The sequence below is a fragment of the Seriola aureovittata genome, chromosome 3, assembly GCF_021018895.1.
Source record: "Seriola aureovittata isolate HTS-2021-v1 ecotype China chromosome 3, ASM2101889v1, whole genome shotgun sequence".
In the NCBI taxonomy this organism is placed as follows: domain Eukaryota; kingdom Metazoa; phylum Chordata; class Actinopteri; order Carangiformes; family Carangidae; genus Seriola; species Seriola aureovittata.
The window spans coordinates 3,004,218-3,024,125 of NC_079366.1; the positions used below are offsets into that span (position 1 = coordinate 3,004,218).

Sequence of the window (19,908 nt, forward strand, 5' to 3'; positions counted from 1 at the left end):
TGAAAATGCTTGCACACATACTAGTAAAATGCTCTCATATACACAGCTGATACTCCCTTATAATATTGTGATCAAGCATTTTTTTGAAGTACAATGACAGAAGTGACCCGGTCAGTTTACTTTGCGGACAACCAATTTGTAATTTGAATGAGAATATAAAAATAGGGAAAGAAAAACGGTAAACCACCCGTTTCCTGTTTTTCATTTTGATAATAAATAACGGGATCTTATATTGCAGTGTCTTGCAGTGAATGCACTTCGGCTGCATCCATACACTGTTGCAGCTTTTGCTGTTTTCTACCAGGCAATACCCGAAAAACTTTACCCTAGCAACTGCTTCCCAACATCTTCACAGGATTTTCTTTCTTCTGACTGTCCTGCTAAAGAAGTCTGTCACATCAAACAAGAGAGGCAATAACTAAGATAAGTATTCAGCACAGTTCTCTCTAATGTCGGTTCTTGTTCATTATATATATATATATAAAAAAAAGGTTGACGGCAATATTAGATAAATGAAACAATATACAATAAGCTTTTGTATTAGTCCTACATAAACTACATTACATGCTACAGTTATGATAATCAATTGCATGCTAATAGTCAGTGGAAACGCGTTTGCTTACAGCATGCCAAATGTCAGAAAGAGGAAGACAGACAGGGGAGACCCACTTCCTTTGCTGGAGAGGGCTTCAGATGAAAGGCAGGGCAAATCAGTCAGGGGAGGGGCCAAATCATATGGCATTTACCATGTGACCCTGTACCGTTTTCACAAGAAGAGGCAGAGGCTGGAGTGCTTTTGCACCCCATCCCTAGACACAGACGGCCCACTGCCAGTGACACCAGAGTTTCCATCTTCCACTGCAGCTGCAATGAATGCATTGGCGTGGACTACACTGTGGCATACTAAATGCCACTTTCCTCTGCTGTGGTCCGTCTGATCACACGGCGGCGGTATGTCAGGTACACGTTAATCAGCAGTCATTAATGACCCAAGCCTTACTAATTAAAAAACTCTTCACAGACAGACATTATAGACAGAACAAATTAATCTTGACTTGTTGAATTACATGAAGATGTAGACTTGTATTTCTGCATGTGAACACCTAAAGATACATGATACAACTTTCTATTCACGTTCTGTGGCTTTATATCAAAGCCTAAAGAACCTAAGACTGATGTCATCTACATCCAACAGTGATTCTAGTCAATATAGATTTTATGATTTTTGGATGGACCACGATCGCAGGACCAGACCTTTAATCTATTGTCCCTCACTGACGGATGGAGGCTGTGCTCTGTGAGAGAGACACCATCTCCTCTAACTTTCTCTCTGAGTGGTCAGTGTACAGTAAATACAGCTGAAATCACAGCTCAGTCTTTGATTTATGTGTTTGGTGATTTTGTCAGATATGGTACCGGTTTAGACCTGGTCTTGTTGTTTAAATAAATGAAGGAGGAATAAAATATGACTTCTTATTAATCTCTGCAGATTTCACTTTATGGTAAACCCTATGATTTATAATTTTACATGTACCAATTAATGCCGCTCAGTAAGCATGCTTACTTATTAAAGCAGTAATTGGTCATTTTTGATCCAGTTTAAAGTGGCGGCATGTGACCAAATTAAAATGTTTTTGGTATTAATGTTTTTCATATTAATTGTTTTAAAAGGGGGAACGCCACAGATTTCACATCATTTGACTACAGGTTTTACACTGAGAAAAAGCTGAGTCGCCAGAGGAAGCAGTACAAAATCTCTCTGCCCGGAGTGATGTCACTTGTATCAGTGACAGAAGTGAGCTCACCAGACCTCAGCAGTCTGCTCCTCATCATTGCTCGAGGCTACAGTATAACATACCCAACCCCCATTTTCCACCGTCTGTCAGAGGTCAAGTTGCATTGTGGGTAATGTAAGTGCCTGGTTTCGACAAGGAAGAACTAAAAGACGATATTCTTTGGTTCTGGAGTCAAACAATCACTGGAAAAAAATTAACAACACAAGAAAAGAGTGCATGTTTTATATAAGAGAAATACTTTTAATTTGAAGGTTCGTCACAGGCATAATCGTAAACAAGATATTTAAAAATGCAGATTTCATATTTATCCTCATTCAGACTGTGCACCTCTCATGCGTTCTGTGTTGCTGTCATTCACATACGTGCGTGCGCGCACACACACACACACACACACACACACACACACCAGAGACTACACACACAAAACAAACAAGTGACTAGAGATTCTGCTGGATTAAAATGACCCACCATAGATTCTTCATAGATTCTCTCTCTCTCTCTCTCAATCACACTCTCTCACACACACACACACACACACACACACACACACACACCACACACACACACACACACACACACACACACACACACACACAAACAAAGGTCTGCATCGAGTGGGGAGAGGGCTGTGTTCATGTCTGTAGTATCTTCTACCTGGACAAAGCAGTGATCCTGAGAAACACAAAGAACAAACCGTTTATTTTCACAGTTGGTGCAGCGAGCGTAAATGAACAATGTCAGACCTCATTGATCACATGACCTCTGTTTAAACACATCACAGGTAGATACCGTTTAAAAAACCAAGCCGTTTGTCTCTGTGTGCGTGTATGTAACTCACTGCAGCTTGTTCTGTAGCAGCTCCAGCCTCTGTCGGTCGACGTAGCGTGAGAAGAGGGAGAGCAGGTTGGAGGGGGTGAAGAGAGGAGGAGAGAGGGAGGGGGGGGGGATGCTGAGCAACTCCCTTGTCACTGAAAACACCAACTCAGTCCTGGACAGGGAGAGAAGTTGCGTGTGTGTTAATGGGGATAATGGGAACCATTGTGTCATGATGACATCACCAACATATGCACCGCTCACCATCGATTGTCGTCCATGAGTTGACAGTTGGAGTCTGAGCTTTGCATCCTCTCTCCTTCACTCAGGATCAGATACAGCAGAGTAACACCACACTGCACAGGAGCAGAACCACGAATCAAACAATGAATCAATTGTTAAAATGGGTGTGAATTGTTTTTCTGTCAATCAACTAATCGATTCATTGACTATCATTTGAGCTCTAATGGAGTTGGTTGAAAGTGTAGAAGAGCGACAGCCTCGTCATCAGACACCATGAAGAAGAAGTACAGATTATATAAGTCTGACCAGAGGGTCGCCTTTCTGCTCTCAGGCTAATGAGTTACTGTGTGTGTACCTTGTTGTGCAGCACTGTGGCCAGTTGGCCCTCACTGCCCTGAAGCTCCTGTAGCAGATCTGTGAGGGCAGAGCTCGACAATGATTGGATCACAGCAGAAACCGGCTCCACTAACCAGCACAGCACCTGGACATGTTTATATTCACAGTCAGTCTTTTGTATTACATGTTAGACAACACAACACATCCAGCCAGAACTGTTTACTGAGCAACACTGTCCCTAAAACCTACTGTCGCTCCCTGTTTGTAACAAAAAAAATAATGTTGGATCAGATCTGATCCAATTTTGGAATTTGGAATTCATCATCATGTCATCATAGGACAAATAACTACACAGCTCCGGCTGTGAATCATCAGTGAGTTTATTCTGTCACATACTGTCTTTTTTCTTGTCATGCAAACATTAGGGTTTGTTCCTTTCATGCTTGTTCGTTCACCGATCTTCTTCCATCTTATTATTCCATTGTTCATACCATTGTTTGCTGTTTTTTACGCTTCCGGGTGTCGCCTGATAACCATGGCAACCCTGTGTTTAATGTCACAACGCTATGAACTTTAGGTAATTCCCTCAGGCAAAGTCTGCAGAAATGGGGACTTATGGAAAGTGTGCATAAAGGGCTCAAAATGTCTGCTGGAGAGCCCTCATGCCCTGGATGGTTTGACATTGGGACGGAACTAAGCCCTCACAGACTCACAGGGAACTCGCCTCCAAGTCTGTGAGGGCTGGACATTGGGATTGGGCCTTAGTCTGTGTGGTATTACCGGTCTGTACAAAGGTGTCTACTGCTATCCAGTATGATCTCATCATGCAGCTAAACATAGTGGACTGTAAGTCAATATTGGGATTAGCATGTAAAAGGATGAATATGTCAGGTTTTGACAATTAGCATTATAAACATTGTTTATCGTCTCAGACCAGATAATCAGTCGTATCCTTCCTCTTCATTCAAATAGGCTACCTGTACAATTTCTGTGGTTGCCATGGTGACAAGTTGAAAAAACTGAACACAGACCCCCCCCTCTCCTTGCCACTGCTCGGCATTGACCACAAAGCTGAAAACACCTTTATGATGCAGACACACACTACTCCTACATGTCTGATATTTTCATTATGAAAAGGTAGTAACATCTTGAAACAGTTACCTGATCCTGCTTGTCCTTCTTGGCCAGGGCAGGAAGGTTGCGTGCAATCGCCATGACAACGGCGGTGGCCTGGGCCGAAGGCAGGAGGGGAAGGAGCCTAGATATGAGCCGCTTGCCCTTCCTCACTGACATGATCATCACACACTGCTCATCACTTACTCTTAAGAAGAGGAGAGAAAGGATTAGTGTGCAGATGGGCATATCTGCACTGACTGGATAAGAAGGTCTGCTGAGTGCAGCCCTTGTAGTTCAGGTATTCCTCCATCTCTCCCTCCCTCCTACCTGTCATCCCACTCCTTCTCCCGCAGAGAGTTGCACAGCTGCACTGTGTTGGTTTTATGCTGCTCCAGCAGAGACTCTCGGTCCTCTTCTGGAGCCTGGACAAAACGTTTCTCAAAGTCTTGCACCTCCAGCAGTAAGCTGTACATCTGGAAGCAGGGTTGCATGGAGGGACAGAGAACAGGGTCACAGAGGTGTATTTAGGATCCGGTAGTGTATTCTGCAGTTTGACTGAACAATGCACAGCCATGCTCGTCCTACCTTCTCCACGGTGTAGAGGATCTGTCGCCTTTTATTCCAGACCTGCTTCTCTCTTTTCTCCTAGAGGCAGAGGACAGTCAGAGTGACGAAACAAAATACTTCAAGCAGCACTGATTAAGAGCAGGGGTGAAAAAGGTGACAAAGATGTGACTACTACTAACACGCTGCCCCCTCCCCCTCCTGCCTCTTCATTCGCCACAGAGACATTTCCACCACAGAAAAGGTCTGTCCATTTAGCTGCATCTTTGCCAACAATTCTTTTTTAAATTTAGATTTTTTCTGCATCATCCATTTCTTTTTTGTCTCTTTTTTTGCCATTGTTTTCTGCCAAAAATACTCTGAGCCGTCTTCTCTTACTACACATACTTGAAGTAAAGTAAACTCGTTGAGATCAGATTTCAACAAAAATGAGATCAGTCCAAATCGGGAGGGGCCACTCGTATCCTCCCTCAGTACTGAAAGTATTAGATTGGCCCAGTCTGATACAGACCACTGCTGCTGCGCGGCACAGCCAGGCCGGTCCATGCCCCGGCCGCAGAACATACAGTAACTGTTATCAGAAATTGAAAAATAAAAACTCTGACCACCCGCTGGTTTTGGCTGGAATGGACCGGCTGTTTGGGATTCTTCCCAAACTTTCCAATGGCCAATCCGCCCCTGACCATGAGTGTCTTCCACTTTGCCAGGGAGCAAATCCAGACACCCGATCCAGCAGCAGCAGAGTTGCTTAGATGTAAACCTGCATATCAATGTGATGATACAGGGTGACCTGATGTTCTGATGTATAACGTTAGTTATGTGGATATAGACATTGGTTGGATTAGGGTAAGAACATCAGGCTAGCCAATCAGATCAGACAAAGAGTAGGGCGAGCCATGCGTTGCTTAGACGCCAACCAACCCGACCTGGCTTCCCTGTCCATGTGACCAAAGCCAACAGCTGTGGAGGGTGTCAGCGCCTCCTGCAGTGAAAACAGCCTTGTAGTGAAGAGAACGGTTTGAGGCTGGTGCTGTGAAGCAGATGTGGTAAACAATGAATCCCTCTATTGCTGGTCAAGTTTAGCCTTAGCCTCTTTGTCTAATACCAATATATATGTATATTGGTATCTCTCTCACACACACACACACACACACACACACACACACACAATACTGTTGTTGAAACAGGTGTTTACAAAGAGACCAGTGAGCCCTCAGAAGAAACAATGAAACATGTAAACAGACCTCATCATCTGTGCGAGTCGTCACCACAGCATCAATCATCTTGCGAGGGTTGTTGACACTAGAGACCGTCAGCTTCCCTAAAGAGCCTGCAAACTGAACTGTTGGTAAAAACACAAGTAAACATTCAGCACAGGTCCCCAGTGTCATGTGTGTGATCTCATACTATGGAGAGCGGGAAACATTCAGGTGTCATTTACCTGGTCTGTAGGTGTGTTCAACCTTGGCGACCTGAGGAGTGATGAGTTTGGTGGTGTGTTCCTTCTTACTGCTGTCTGTCTCTCTCTCCTGACGTTTCTCCATCTTTTCATAGTAATTCTACACACACACACAGATTATTTCCATTATTGTTTAAAATCACCATTATAATTACATGAAAAATTCCACAGCCCCATGTGATGTCTTCGTGTTAGTCCGATCAAACCGTGAATTTTTTTGAGCGACTGTAGACTGAGAGGATACCGTGACCTCAGATACCTCAACTTAACTTTGCTGCCACATTCAGCCAGTCATTCTTAGGGATGGGAATCACGCTTTCGCAAGAGGCAGTCAGCACACACGACAACCAAGGAGTCGAGGAAGTGTGGCATAATTTCACACAAAATGATGCTTACAGTGCAACGTGCCATGTCTGTGGCACTAAGATTTCAAGCAATGGTGGAAACACCAGCAACATGCTGAAAAATTTGTCGACGCAGTGGGGCATTAAACATCAGGAGTGCCATGTGTGTGACGCTCTACGCCGCTGGTCAACAGGTGCTTCCCGGTCTCAGCAGAGCAGTAAAGTGCGTATTAGTGATGCGTCAGTCGTGAACGATCTGGCTCTTTCAAGTAAACGACGGTAGCCAGCTCCTGTCCGAGAGCCGTTCTTTTTTTTGTAAATTAACACCAGGCAAAATGATAGAATGATCTTCTCTGCGCCACAGGCAGGCACTCCATGCTGACTGTGACTGGATGATTTGTTTTTTGGATATTCTACTATTTATTTTATATGGACATCACAGTAGCATTAGAATTGTGACATACATTTAAGTACAAAAACCAGATGAACTGTGTCTGCTTAGTGTTTGTAGCGAAACACTACACCGTTCAGTATAAATAAAACCTTTAATACGCATGTAATAGTGTTTGATGTTTTTACATTTAATCTTTTTATACCAAACACCATGTAAAATGATGGTATTAGGGAAATTATTGACACTGTTGACCACCAGTAGACAAGCTGTCCGCTATGCTGAGGACTGAGGTAGGCCTGGCCTGTTTATTTTATATTGAGGTCTGAAAAATGCAACAGCAAGTTTATGTTTTGTTCACCTGTTGCTGTTTTCGATCATTAACTAGTCGAGAGTGGAGGAGGAGGAGGTTTTTCTTACAGCGCTCTTGGCGATGGAGGATTCAATGTGCACTTTTGTTTTGTTTAACTGTTTATACATTAAAGAGTCTGGATAATATTTGCTATTTATTTTAAGTTATAAAATATTTTCCTGCATGGGAGATCCAAACTATTATGCCGGTTTGGCACATGTAAAAATAAACCCCTTCTTATGAAAAAAAACCCAAAAAAAAAAACATTTGTTGTATTGGGTTTTTTTTTTTTTTTTTTTTTTTTTTTTTTTTTTTTTAAATGGGTCACCGACACACGTCCACTCTAAATAGTACATTTTAATCTTGTCAGTTAACGGTTAATGGTAGGTTAACAAGCAACAGCTATCAGTCAGAAAAAAAAAAAAATCAAAATGAGCATCCCAGTCAAGGTTGATGGAAACTGCTCTGTTCAGTATTCAGATTCATTTAAACCGAACAATCAGAAAGTTTGAGATCACTAAATGTCTTTTTACACTTAACTGCACAACAGCTTCAAACCTCACTGGGCTGAGACCTGCCTATGGTATCAATAAAATCTTATCAATTTCCAACCCCAATCAAAGTGATTAAGGTCAATGACAACCAACCGGGTAACCACAACAAAAACCAACCTGATAGTAGTAGTCATCCAGGTAAGGGTCAGTACTTTGCAGCTGCATCATCTGGATCTTGGTGACCCACTCCTTCTCTTTCTGAGTCATCAGATTACTATAGGGGTCTCTGCTGCGCCGGTCCCCTCCAGTCCGGCCTCGGTCCCTACAGGGAGGAAAAGAGATGAGGATGTGGTCCCTGTGGTCTTCTGGTGGAGAGACGGTCTTCTACCTTACAGTTTTCTGTTGTATGTGATGTTTATAAATATGGACGACTTTAAAGCTCCATATTTTCCTCTTATCAAGTGTTTTATCTGAAGTGATCTGAAGTGTTGATCCATAAGAAGATATAATTCTCTCTCAGGTTTCTCTCATTCACATTCCTGCGTGACACCTGCAGCTCTATTATGTTGATATGTGCACGCACGCACACGCACGCACGCACGCACGCACACACACACACACACACACACACACACTTACCCTCCTCGGCTCTGCATGCGCTGGGTGAGCATGCGACGGTGCTGAGGGTGGAGGTGGGTGGTGTTGTGCCGGATGGGTGGCGTGTGGTTGGGGGGGCCATGAGGAGGCAGTGGCCCCATACGGTGACCGTGTGGAGGAGGCGGGCCCCCAAAGAATGGCCTGAAACCTCCACCGCCTGGTAACAATGGAGGCGCTGGTCCACCGCGGGCAAATCCTGCCACCTGGAGAGAGACAGATGAGGACTGAGTGAAGTGTCCAGGTACTGAGGCTGCTGTGTCAGGAAGACAACTGTCATCCATCTCATCATCACACTGACGCTTCGCCTCTCCACTAGTATCCAATAATGGCATTAGGTTCTGTGTGCAGGCTTTCATCCAATGATCATCTTAGTTGAAGAACATTCAAACCCATGAGATGTCTCTCTGTAATTGCCACTACCTCTCCTGCACACCACCACCACCAATAGTATCAAGGCCCCCCCATCTCAGATCTCAGACTCTTAGTTTAAAAAGACTGTGTGTAGGTGTGTGTGGTAACAACCTGAGAGTTGAGCAGCTGGGCTCGTTGAAGCTGGGACAGAACTGGACCAACTGCAGGAGGGAAGGGACCACGACACAGCGGAGAGTTCTGAACATGAAGCACAAAATAACTACTTGTAGCTCAGAATAACCTGGATTAAAGAACATGGAACTTGGTTCACAGCTTTATCTGACCAAAGTACTGTAGGTAAACAACTACGTAAATATATATAATACGCTATGTTTGCATTTTATATTATGGCTACATCATACACAAAATAAATAAGTAAAACAAATGTATAAAATAAGAAAAAAAAAAAACAACATGAAAACATACTGTATACAGTAACATAGCATACTAAAAATAGTGTATACAGGAAAAAAACAAGAAACAACCAGGAGCTAACTAATAATTATTAAGGTTTAAAGATTTAAAGGTTAGTGAGAGAAACAGAATAAAATGTCTTTAGCAGAGATTTAAAAACAGAGATGGAGGGAGCTCATCTGATATGAAACTGGTTCCATAATGTTTGAGAAGGAACTGCAGAGGATCTGTCACCTTTAATTTCAGTCAGGACATAAAGAGAGATAAGCTTTCAGATGTAAGAGATCGAGGAGCTGAGAGACATCTGTGATGCGAGGTGAGCCTGACCATTAACATTCTTAAAAGTAATCAGGTCTCAGGCTAAGACCAGTCAACATCCTTACAGCTGCACGTGAGGTCATGAAGACTGGAGAAGTATCAACACAAAGAACTCGAAAGGTCCAGTGGAGTTGAGACGTTCTCCATCTCATGAAAGACAGAATCAGCTTAGGTCTAGCAACTATTTTTAACAACAGAGGTGAAAAACTCACAGCTATATTGAGGAGGGTGTTGGGTGACAGACGCTCGGGGAAAGGAGATGGGTATCTGTGCTGGACTGGGGCTCTCACATGAACTGCTGTGGGATGATGGGCCTACACACACACACACACACACACACACACCACACACACACACACACACACACACACACACACACACACACACACACACACACACACACACACACACACAGAAGAGGACGAGGTTAACACAGACAATACTAACTATGTGTTCAGCAATATCACAACACAATGCAGAAAAGTAACTGCTACAACTAATGAGACTGCTACACACACTGTAATGGGGCAGACTGACAACACCAACCAGATATGTTACTGTTCGACTTTAATCATGGACATTACTGCTGTCAATGTTTGTTAAGTCCTGTGTGTATCTGATTTTAGGTGTTTTAGTGGTAGGAGCACTATGATGTCTGAAAATCTTTGTCTTCTAAAAAGACAAATATTGTAAACATGAGATTCAGTTTCCATTCTGTCCTTAGAAATAATAACATTAAATAGAATAATAATAATAAAAAAAAGAGGAAGAATTGACAGAGGAAGAATATCAGCAGGGAAACACTGCAGAGTGACGACCAGTGTTCTGCTACTCACCTGATGATTTAGAGCGTGGCTCATTGGCTGTTTGGGTGGGGTCCCAATGGGCACTGCCCTCACCGGAGGGGAGCCAATCACAGGGGAAGAAGAGCGTGGGGGTGGGACCCTCTCTGACAAATCCCGCCCTTCATCAATCCTACTCTGAGAGGGTAACTTAGGAAGGCCCACCTCTTTGATTATAGACATTAGTGGACTGTCCTGAAGAGGAAGAAATTGTTTTAAAAAAAAAAAAAAAAAAAAAAAAAATCAGAAAAACATTAGTCCAGAATCAACAGCACATCGAGTCTACTGTATAAACTCTGCAGATATGTGTGTGTGATAACAGTAATGACACCATATTTCACACTGACAAAGGCTGTAATAGAACACTGGCAAGAAAAAGTAAAACCTTCAGAAAAATGTGAATTTATGAATCAATTTGTCCTAAAATATGATCAGATCGCAAGTAACACAACAACACTGTTGTTCTTGTTCAAACATTCACAGTGTATCAACAGCTTTAGTACGTCTGTCAACTTCTGTTTGCAGGTAGGAGGATGAGCTGCAAACATGCTGCTGGTCTTCCTGACCTTCATGTACAGATTGGGTCACCATGCAGCCCAGTCTCATTAACTTGCCTCAGACTAGAGGACTCCCAGTTATCAGTCACTCCTGGTAAATTGGAACCTGGTTCTGGGAAAACTTAGATTTCATCCACTTGTTCCAGTTGTAGCACAAAAGGTTTGAGATGTTCTGAAAACATTACATTAAGAATTGTTTTGTATCCAAGTAAACCTGCTGCACCCAAGATCCACCTTTTATAATCAAATCAAACATTTTGTGCAGTGCCTTCATGTTTGAAAGTTGAAGACATAAGCCAGTTAAGTATGAGGCTCTTTCCTTTGTTGATAAACCTGCGGTGTCCCTGAGTAACTCCTAACTATTATAAGTCTCTTTAAGTTATTACTCTTTTGTATATTCAATTATTTCATTTAAACAGACAATCATTCTGTTCATTTGTTGTTTATTTTGCATTTATCTTTGTTAGCTTGGTGCTTGGGAGCAGGTGAACAGGAAAAATGATGATGCTGCTCCAAACATGAAAACTAGAGGCACATGGTGATGCCATGATATAAAGGAAAGCGGCTGTCGCACAGTCGTGACACAGTGAAGCCGTGAATGCCACTGTGAAGGTTAAGAAACACATCTACTAGCCAAATGTCCCACTAGGATCATTCCTGAAATGTGTTTGTAGTTATGCCCCTTGATTCTATCAGCTGGTGTGCTGGTATGGCTCTGCATGTTGTTGAAGGTGAGTCCCTCACCTCCATGTGTGTGATGAGTCCGGGGGTGACGCTGACGGGCCCAAAGCCCATACTGTTCTCCCAGATACTGTGAGAGTTCATCTAAGACACAATGACAGACATTCAACTTTTTGATTTTACACAGATGAAGTTGAAATAATTGTGACTGCAGTGATGTGGTTTCAGCACAGCATTTATAAAATAAAATAAAACAAAAAGTGAGAAGTGAAAATCATGTATGAAGAAAGTAAGATTAATATTTTGTCCAGTTGAAGAAGATGAAAAAAACCAGAGCATCACAAGCTGTAGCTTGCAGAGCCCAGTGAAAACAGGCTCAATGTGTCAGACACAGAAAACAAATCAAACAAATATCTAAAATAAAACCACTGAATGTCAATTTACAGCCACCTGAAGTACAGGAAAAAATGATCAAATGATGAATAAATATAACTTGTTTTATGTATCTGCCCTCTCCCATAAAGAATTAAAATGACGCTTCTTGTGAGATTTTCAGATCTGCAGCCGAGTTTTAACCCAATAACTTCTAGATGTGATGAAACTATATCAATACTACACAAAATAAAAACTGGTGGAGAAATTAATTTTTGAAAATGAATGATGAAAACAAATATATTGATACTGATTTTTATTAATTTGATTAAAGTAAAACATACAGCAAGTTGTCCTTAGGGTTTCTTGGATGTTCACTATAGATTTCAACCCAATCCAACATCAACTGATGACGTATAAACGATCAAATTTAGCTCCGAGGGCCAAACTTCAAAAATTCATAACTAAAGTCTTTGAATTACAGCTGCAGGGAGGTGCCATGAATTTAGTAGAAGTTTTTACATGAACTGGGATGTTGTTGGTATGGAATGGCCCACTGGAAGACAGAGATAATTTGAACTAACCTGGCTCATAGGAGTAGCCCCTCTGTGCAGCATGTGCTGCTGCTGCTGGTAACTCAGCACCGATGGTGGAGGGCCAGGAGGAAGGCCTGGAGCGGAGAAGGGTACATCAGAACAGATTTCAGTAAAACAGGCCAATACAAATTACTACACCGCACAGTGAACCACTGTCACAGAGGAGATGAAAACAGGCTGTGGCTAAAGCTGAGAAACTACTGTGTTTCAAACCAAAAACCAAACAGGGTGACTAAACAGAAGATATGATTTCAGCTACAAAATGTTCAGACTGAACAAAATACCCTGTGAATTATAGGATTCACTACGTGCAGTGTTTCCCCTATATTCATTCAGCAGGGACACACCACCGCTGCTAGATTACGGGCGATGATTAATATCAACGGGCTACTAATGATTTTCACTGGCACACTGTGTGACTATGACAACACCCAACATCCACTAGTGCATCAAATCCTCCCGGACCCTCTGTTAATTCTTTAAAGGACATCTACATAAAAGGTAACGTTATTTTAGTGTTGCTCCTTCAGGGAATATGGCAGTGCGTAACAAATGAGTGGCAGAAAAGTGACAGTGAAGTGGTGAATGGAGCGGAGAGGAGAAAAGGTTACCATTAAGTTCAAATATACAGTATGGGCTGAAATGTGTCAGTTAATAAATGCTGCAGCTTCTCAAGAGCAGAGATCTGCTGGAGAAGTGAAGGGGGTTAGCCCTAGCAAACATCTCTCCAAGAAAGGCTAACGTTAACAGTACATTTTTTGGCTTCTATGTAACGTTAGCTACATTCACAGGAAGTCACGTTAATTAGCTGCTTGTCCTTACTACATGCGTAACAGATCCTCTGTTAGTAACTACAGCAGAGCTAGTGGCTCCACAGGGTAAGGCAAGCTACTTGACTTAGCTGCAATGATATTACTACCTTACTTACTTGTTCAGTAAGTCGACGTCAGGTACAAGCTTAGACTAAACTCAAATTTGTCCTGTACACACACACCTTGATAGTTAAATTATATTTCTATATAATCTTATATTTTCAGATGACTATTAATTACTATTAAACTGGTTGGTTAGGAAGAGAGAGGTGGATGGTGACCATGGAGGAGCTGGAGTTAGTAAAGCTAATTAGAGATGCAACACACACAGCAGACAGCACAGGCAGCAGTGGAGACAAGTAAGGAGTGAATTTTTTTTTTTTTTTTTTTTACTGGAGCTGACAACAACTATGGTCTAGCACTGCAAGCGTAATCACAAGCTTTGTGAGTAAAAATGCAATTAGCATCCACCATTACACCACCTGTTCAACAAGCTACATTTTCAACTTCTCCCATCCACCGCAGTTTGTTTCACACAAACGCAGTGTGCTAACCTTAAGCTAATAGCGAACTGTTATGAACGAGCTAAATGGAAAACTCCCTGTGTGTAGACTGCAGCTTCATTTGACACAAACTTTTGTAAACTTTTAACAGAGGGGATGACCAACAGTGACCCTTGTCTGTGTTCATCATTCAGTTTTGCTCAGCAAAACTGTATGCACACTTCAGTATTTGTTCATTTATCACAAATCATATCGTCATGGCAATATTAAACAGTGTCACTGCACATCGCAAATTTTTCCTCGTGTGGAAAACTGTTGTGGAAACACTGGAACTACTACTTTCAATGGAAAGTTGCTGAAGCTGCTGGAGAAGTCACTGAACGTTGCCAAATGATGCAATACACAAATTAGCATATTCATGACATCGTATCATAATTCCTCCTAGTGTCAGCTGGTCTCTGTCTAGTGTGAGCTGGAGGTTTAAGTCTAGTGTCAGCTGGTTTCAGTCTGGTATCAGCTTGTTTTTGGTTCTGTTGTCATGACAACAGAACATGTTTGAAACTGTGACTGAAATGTGGCCAGAGAGAGAGAGCAAGAGAGAGAAAGGCTAGTAATGGACGCTGGTTAATTTGCAAAGTAATTGACAAACACAAAGTATTGCATTCATTCTCACCTGAAGTGGAGGGTCCAGGAGGCAGCTGGTTCTGGGGATGATGGGGATGCTGGTGCGGTTGTGTGGGTTGTGGGATGGAGCAGTGCTGGGGCAGGACTCTGGGCCGGTCCAGTCCCTGAAGAGCGGACAGGCCGGATCCTGAAGAGCCCATGGGTGGACAGGGCCTCTGAGTTGCTCCGACCCCTGCGATGGCCGGGTCTGCCTCCAGGATGAGTCTGGCCAGGGACTCAGCCAAGTCACCTTCCCCTCTTCGGTCCTCCACATCTGAAATTACAGTTTTACTTTTTGGATTTTTGCTCGTGCAAAAAAATAGTCTGGGAAAACTGTTTGGTCACTGATTACCCTAAGAGGTGAAAATGACCAGAATAGTAAAGAATACTGCAATCTCACAGAAAAATGAAGAGAGTAGAGGCAGACTCCTCTGATGACATCACTGACCTGGTGGACGCAGTCCAGAGGAAGACGAGGAGAAGTTGAGTAAAGGGAGGGAGGATGGAAGGGAGAGATGGCCCGCTGAGGTAGGGAGATGGGTGGAGGATGAGTCCTCAAGTCCTCCTAACTCTGATTCTCTTCCCATCCCTCCTCCTCCTCCTCCTCCTCCTCCTGCTCCTCCCCCTCCTGCTCCTAGCCCATCCCGCTGATCAAGCTCAGCGAGGCGTTTGTGCTCCTCCTGCCAGTCGTCATCTGGAAGAGTAGCCAGAAAGAGTGGATGGTTGTATTATGACAGGGACTCATCTGTACTGATTCTTAGACTCCAGAGACACATTAAGTTCAGACTGTCTTTAAACTCATTCACCACCACAGGGGAACACCTGGAGAACACCCGGAGAAGCCTACACAACTCCTGGAAAGACAATTTAACCTGAATTCTAGCAGAGAAACTACCTGGGTCACCTAATTCATAGCCAATGTTAGCTATTGTATGCACTCATTTTGTGATCTAGTATTAGTTACTTTTTTTCCAGCAAAATACCACATGACAACCTCCTAAACACATGTGAACATCTGGCATTCAGAAGTGACTTATGATTGCTGGTATGGGAGCAACAGTCACCCTTCAAGGTTTTCTAGCTGATGTACAGCTAACCAGAATCTGGTACTACTGATGTTGACCAAAAGTTTTGAGATTGAAAAGAATGAAAAAGAAATTATATTTAGGTGCATCTTTAATAGATAACCCTCTTGAAATGTGCATTAATGAAACAGCATTGGAGCATTAATTGTACACCAACACATTTCAATTTCATTTGTGTATGACTCACCGATGGCCCCAGCTCCAAAGGTGTCGTCATTGAACTGATCAATTTCATCTTCTTCTTCTATCAATCCATCATCTTCCTCCTCCAGCGTACAGTCTTCATCCAGCGACTGCAATGATGGCAGGGAATAGAGTGAGAGGCAGGACATGGAGATGCAGTCAAATAGTGGGCACAAGAAAGTGATGGAGGTTAGAGAGAAGATGGAGGGGGGAGAGAAAAGATAAAGGATCCATGGGGACAGAGGAATAATGGCATGAAGCAACTGAAAAAAAAACTGTAGCACTACAACTGAAGCAGATGTGTTTTCCATGAACAGGTGCTCTGAATGCAGCTTCCCCTCCACTTTGATTTAGTTGTGCATCACACGAGAATCCATACATGGACACTGTATAATATACATCAGAAGGCAGTTCTCATTAGTGTGACTAATTTTTACAAAAGAAAGAAATTCTTTTCAATTCTTTTTCATGTGAATAAAACTCTCTCAGCTGGAAAGATTTTTTCTCATCTACTTACAGGCAATAACATATGTTGTAACAGACCTGGTGGAAAACAAATTTCTTCACAGTAATCTGACTGTGTCCAAAAGTAAAATAAAAAGGAGTGAAGCTCAATGAGTTTACTCTGGTAAAAATATTAACAAAGGCTCAGTAAATTATGTGTCCCAGTACAATATTTCTGCATGCACAACACAAATGCCCTGGACATGGCTCAGCTGATTGAAATGCAGCCATTATTCATTTTAACATTGCTTTTCCTGCCATTGAATAGTGAAACATCAGCTATCAAAAGGTTTATTGGCTTCCAAGAATGCACATATCCTGTGCTGATGATCCAGCTTCATACACTGATGTGGTAGTGATCATGTATCTGTGACAGTTACCAATACTAGCTTCAGCATCATGTATCAAAGAAAATGATAAGTAACTGACACAGTAAATTTCCTCTGTCAGGCCTGCAATTAACTCCTGATACCAAATACTGGATGTGTCATCAGTTGCTCCAAAGATATTATAGTTTAATAACTTGCTACAAAAGTAAGGCTGCAGATTTAAGGCCTGTTATACAGAAGATCCCCATACCCATAGATAATTAACACATCTAAACTCTAAATGAACATGGGCTCCCAGTGCACCACTACTCTATAAAACCTGTATGGACAGTTCGACAACACATTTAACTAATCATCAATCTGCTGCTATGTCCACATGAATCATAGGAATAAGGTTCACGTTAATTTCTATTTAGAACCAATTTTGAATCACTCAATAATCAGGTGCCAAAAATATCGAAATTAGCAGAAGGACAAAATTTGCAGTAGCATTGAGCTAATGCACTGAAGTAGTCAAAGTGTGCTAAATGTGTTTTAGACAGTTCACACCTAGCTGAATCCAATTTAACGTTAACTCTACTTTAGTTAACTTCAGCGGTGACTCTGAAAATACACCATTATCACAACAACCAGTTCAGCCAACACATTATTTCTCTCTATGAAGTACGATACATATACAGATTAACTCGAGACACACGTTTTGGAGCATCACGTGTAGCAGCTAGTAGCTTCTTTTAGAACGTCCACCTTTAAATAATATGAGTAAATATAACCAGCACCTCTCCACGACCCTCCGACACCCTGGAGGTAGCGAGCGAGCCCGTTAGCCAAGATGCTAATGCTGACGTTACATCACGCAGGACACACGTCGATGAAACACTGCTGTCCTAAAACTACCGACACCGTCTGGACACAGCTGGAAGACCACACACCGGACATTCATAACTTTAATTATTTAACAATGAAACAATACGTTCCTTATCGTCAGCAGGGTGAGAAAGGGCTCACCTTCCCTCTGGCTCACGTCACCAGGCGAGCAGGCTGCTTCACAGGCCGCCAACCGCATTGATTTTACCAGTCGCATAAACAATAGAAAACATTCACCGTGTAAAGCGCACGCAGAATGGGCTTACCAACAGCTCTCTGTAGACAACCTGGCATGAAACTCGTTGGAAGGGACATGAGTTTTAGGACACAACACTCACCTGAAATCGAAACATCTATCTTTAGGCTTTTGGGAAAAGAAGTGCATCAGGAGCGTGGCGGCGCGTAAATGACGCAGCAGCGACGTCCCTTTACGTGTGTTAAGGAACGACGTGACCGAGCACGCAGATAGGCACAGACTGAGGGGTGCTACTGATTGGTGACTGCCTGATTCTTTCCATTGTTTAAAATGATGCTGGTACCAAAGACCACAGCTCGAAGGACGGGACGATGATTAGGCTTTACTTCAATATGAGTGACATATATTATTATTGTTCTTTTATTTATCACACATTTTTAGTTGCGGTCTAATGCAATGTCATTCTTTTTAAAGATGAGTCAGTAATTGACAAATGTTGACACAATATGTTTAATTATTATTGTTCCAATTAAGGAAACGCTCGAATCACAAAGTATCATGTTTTAGATAATGTTGTCACGTGACCTCCTTTACCATTATGAATGTAACCTCTACCTGTTATACGTGTGTGCGCGCGCGCATTTGTTCTGTCTGAATATGTTTTTGTGTCACTGGGTGTGAGGTGATAACATACCTGCTAATATTAACAAGGTACTTTGTACATAAGTGTGGATGTGTGTGCGTGTGTCAGCCTTAGCGCCACCATGGTTCGGTGGCAGCTCTGCTCTCTGGATCACCTGATGAACTCCTGGCTTATTTGTCCTTTCCCGGGACAAGGCCTTCAGCTCCATGTGTGACCTGTGAACTTTTTAACTTTCTGGTCATCATGAAGGTAAGATGAGACCAGATCACAGTTGTTTGCTATGTTCATGCATGTGGTTGTTTTTTGTCCATTTGTTCTTATTATTAGTAATAACGATACTGTTTTGAGGAACATTGTTGCAGGACATGAACACATTCATAACCACTTCAGAAACCCATAATATTAATGGAGGGTACTGTCACTTTTCCCTGAAAACATGTAGGGTAGGCTTGGAAAAGCACATTTGTGGCCAATTAGGGTGATGTTTCTGTGTTTAATTCAATATATGGTACACATTTATGTATCACTCTTGACATAATTTGGTTAAGTAAAGTAAAAGAAAATACATGGTTTTATTTTTGGGGACTTTTACCAAACCAATACACGGTTAATGTACAAATATGAACATCAAAGGCTCCTTGAGGCACCAGGCAGTGGCTGTAAGAAATCCCCATGGTGAATAATCCTTGATATGGGCAGTGATTAATGACATCTAAGTTTTAACCACACAGGGAGGAGGGAATCAACAGGGTATATAAGAAGAAGAGAGTTTCACTCTAAGCCAGTGTCTGTGTTCATGAACCCAGCCTCGGTTTTGCTAGATTTGCATATTACAGTAAAATTTCAAGGATTGCTCTTGAATCTGTCTGTTGTGTCAAAAATCATCAGAAAAGAGCATAAAACTTAAACTATAATAATTTAAAAACTGTACAAGATATCAAAATTTGAATGTGACTTTAATATCTGAAAGTCTTGTGAACAGTTTAAAGTTCAAAGGAAATCTCTAGATGAAAGTATGCTGAAGTACTTGAAGTTCAATGAAGCTAAAGTTTTGGATTTGAACAGTCTCCCTCTTCATTTGAATGGGACAAAAATTGCAAAAAATCTTAATTTTTCCCCAAAATTTTAAACAATATCAAAAAGTTGAATGAAGGAGTAGTTAAAGACCGAAAAAGGGATGGAAGAAAAAGAATAAAGGATAATGATTTGAAGAAGAATATTGTGAATGCCTCAGAATTTCTTTTATTTTCACTTGCTTGTGCTTTCCATATTACCCATATTCTGGTGTAACTGGTGTGGCTGACCTTGAATACATGACGTGTTCATCAAGCTAAAGTAAAAGCATAATGTTGATGAAAGGCAACTGT

General features: G+C 42.0%; 1 protein-coding gene across 1 annotated transcript; it reads right to left on the minus strand.

The window, feature by feature from the left end:
• Positions 1-2,011: 2,011 nt before the first annotated feature.
• patl1 (PAT1 homolog 1, processing body mRNA decay factor) lies at positions 2,012-18,139 on the minus strand. Its single transcript, XM_056372498.1, has 20 exons — positions 18,041-18,139; positions 16,007-16,112; positions 15,183-15,428; positions 14,745-15,008; positions 12,745-12,830; positions 11,852-11,932; positions 10,545-10,745; positions 9,921-10,022; positions 9,088-9,174; positions 8,548-8,768; positions 8,086-8,230; positions 6,310-6,427; positions 6,113-6,210; positions 4,890-4,949; positions 4,632-4,777; positions 4,350-4,509; positions 3,208-3,333; positions 2,874-2,965; positions 2,635-2,784; positions 2,012-2,468 (listed from the first exon to the last, which is right to left on the minus strand). The coding sequence occupies exons 1-20, from the start codon at positions 18,053-18,055 to the stop codon at positions 2,447-2,449; spliced, it is 2,526 nt and encodes an 841-aa protein (XP_056228473.1). The 5' UTR covers positions 18,056-18,139; the 3' UTR covers positions 2,012-2,446.
• Positions 18,140-19,908: the final 1,769 nt, after the last annotated feature.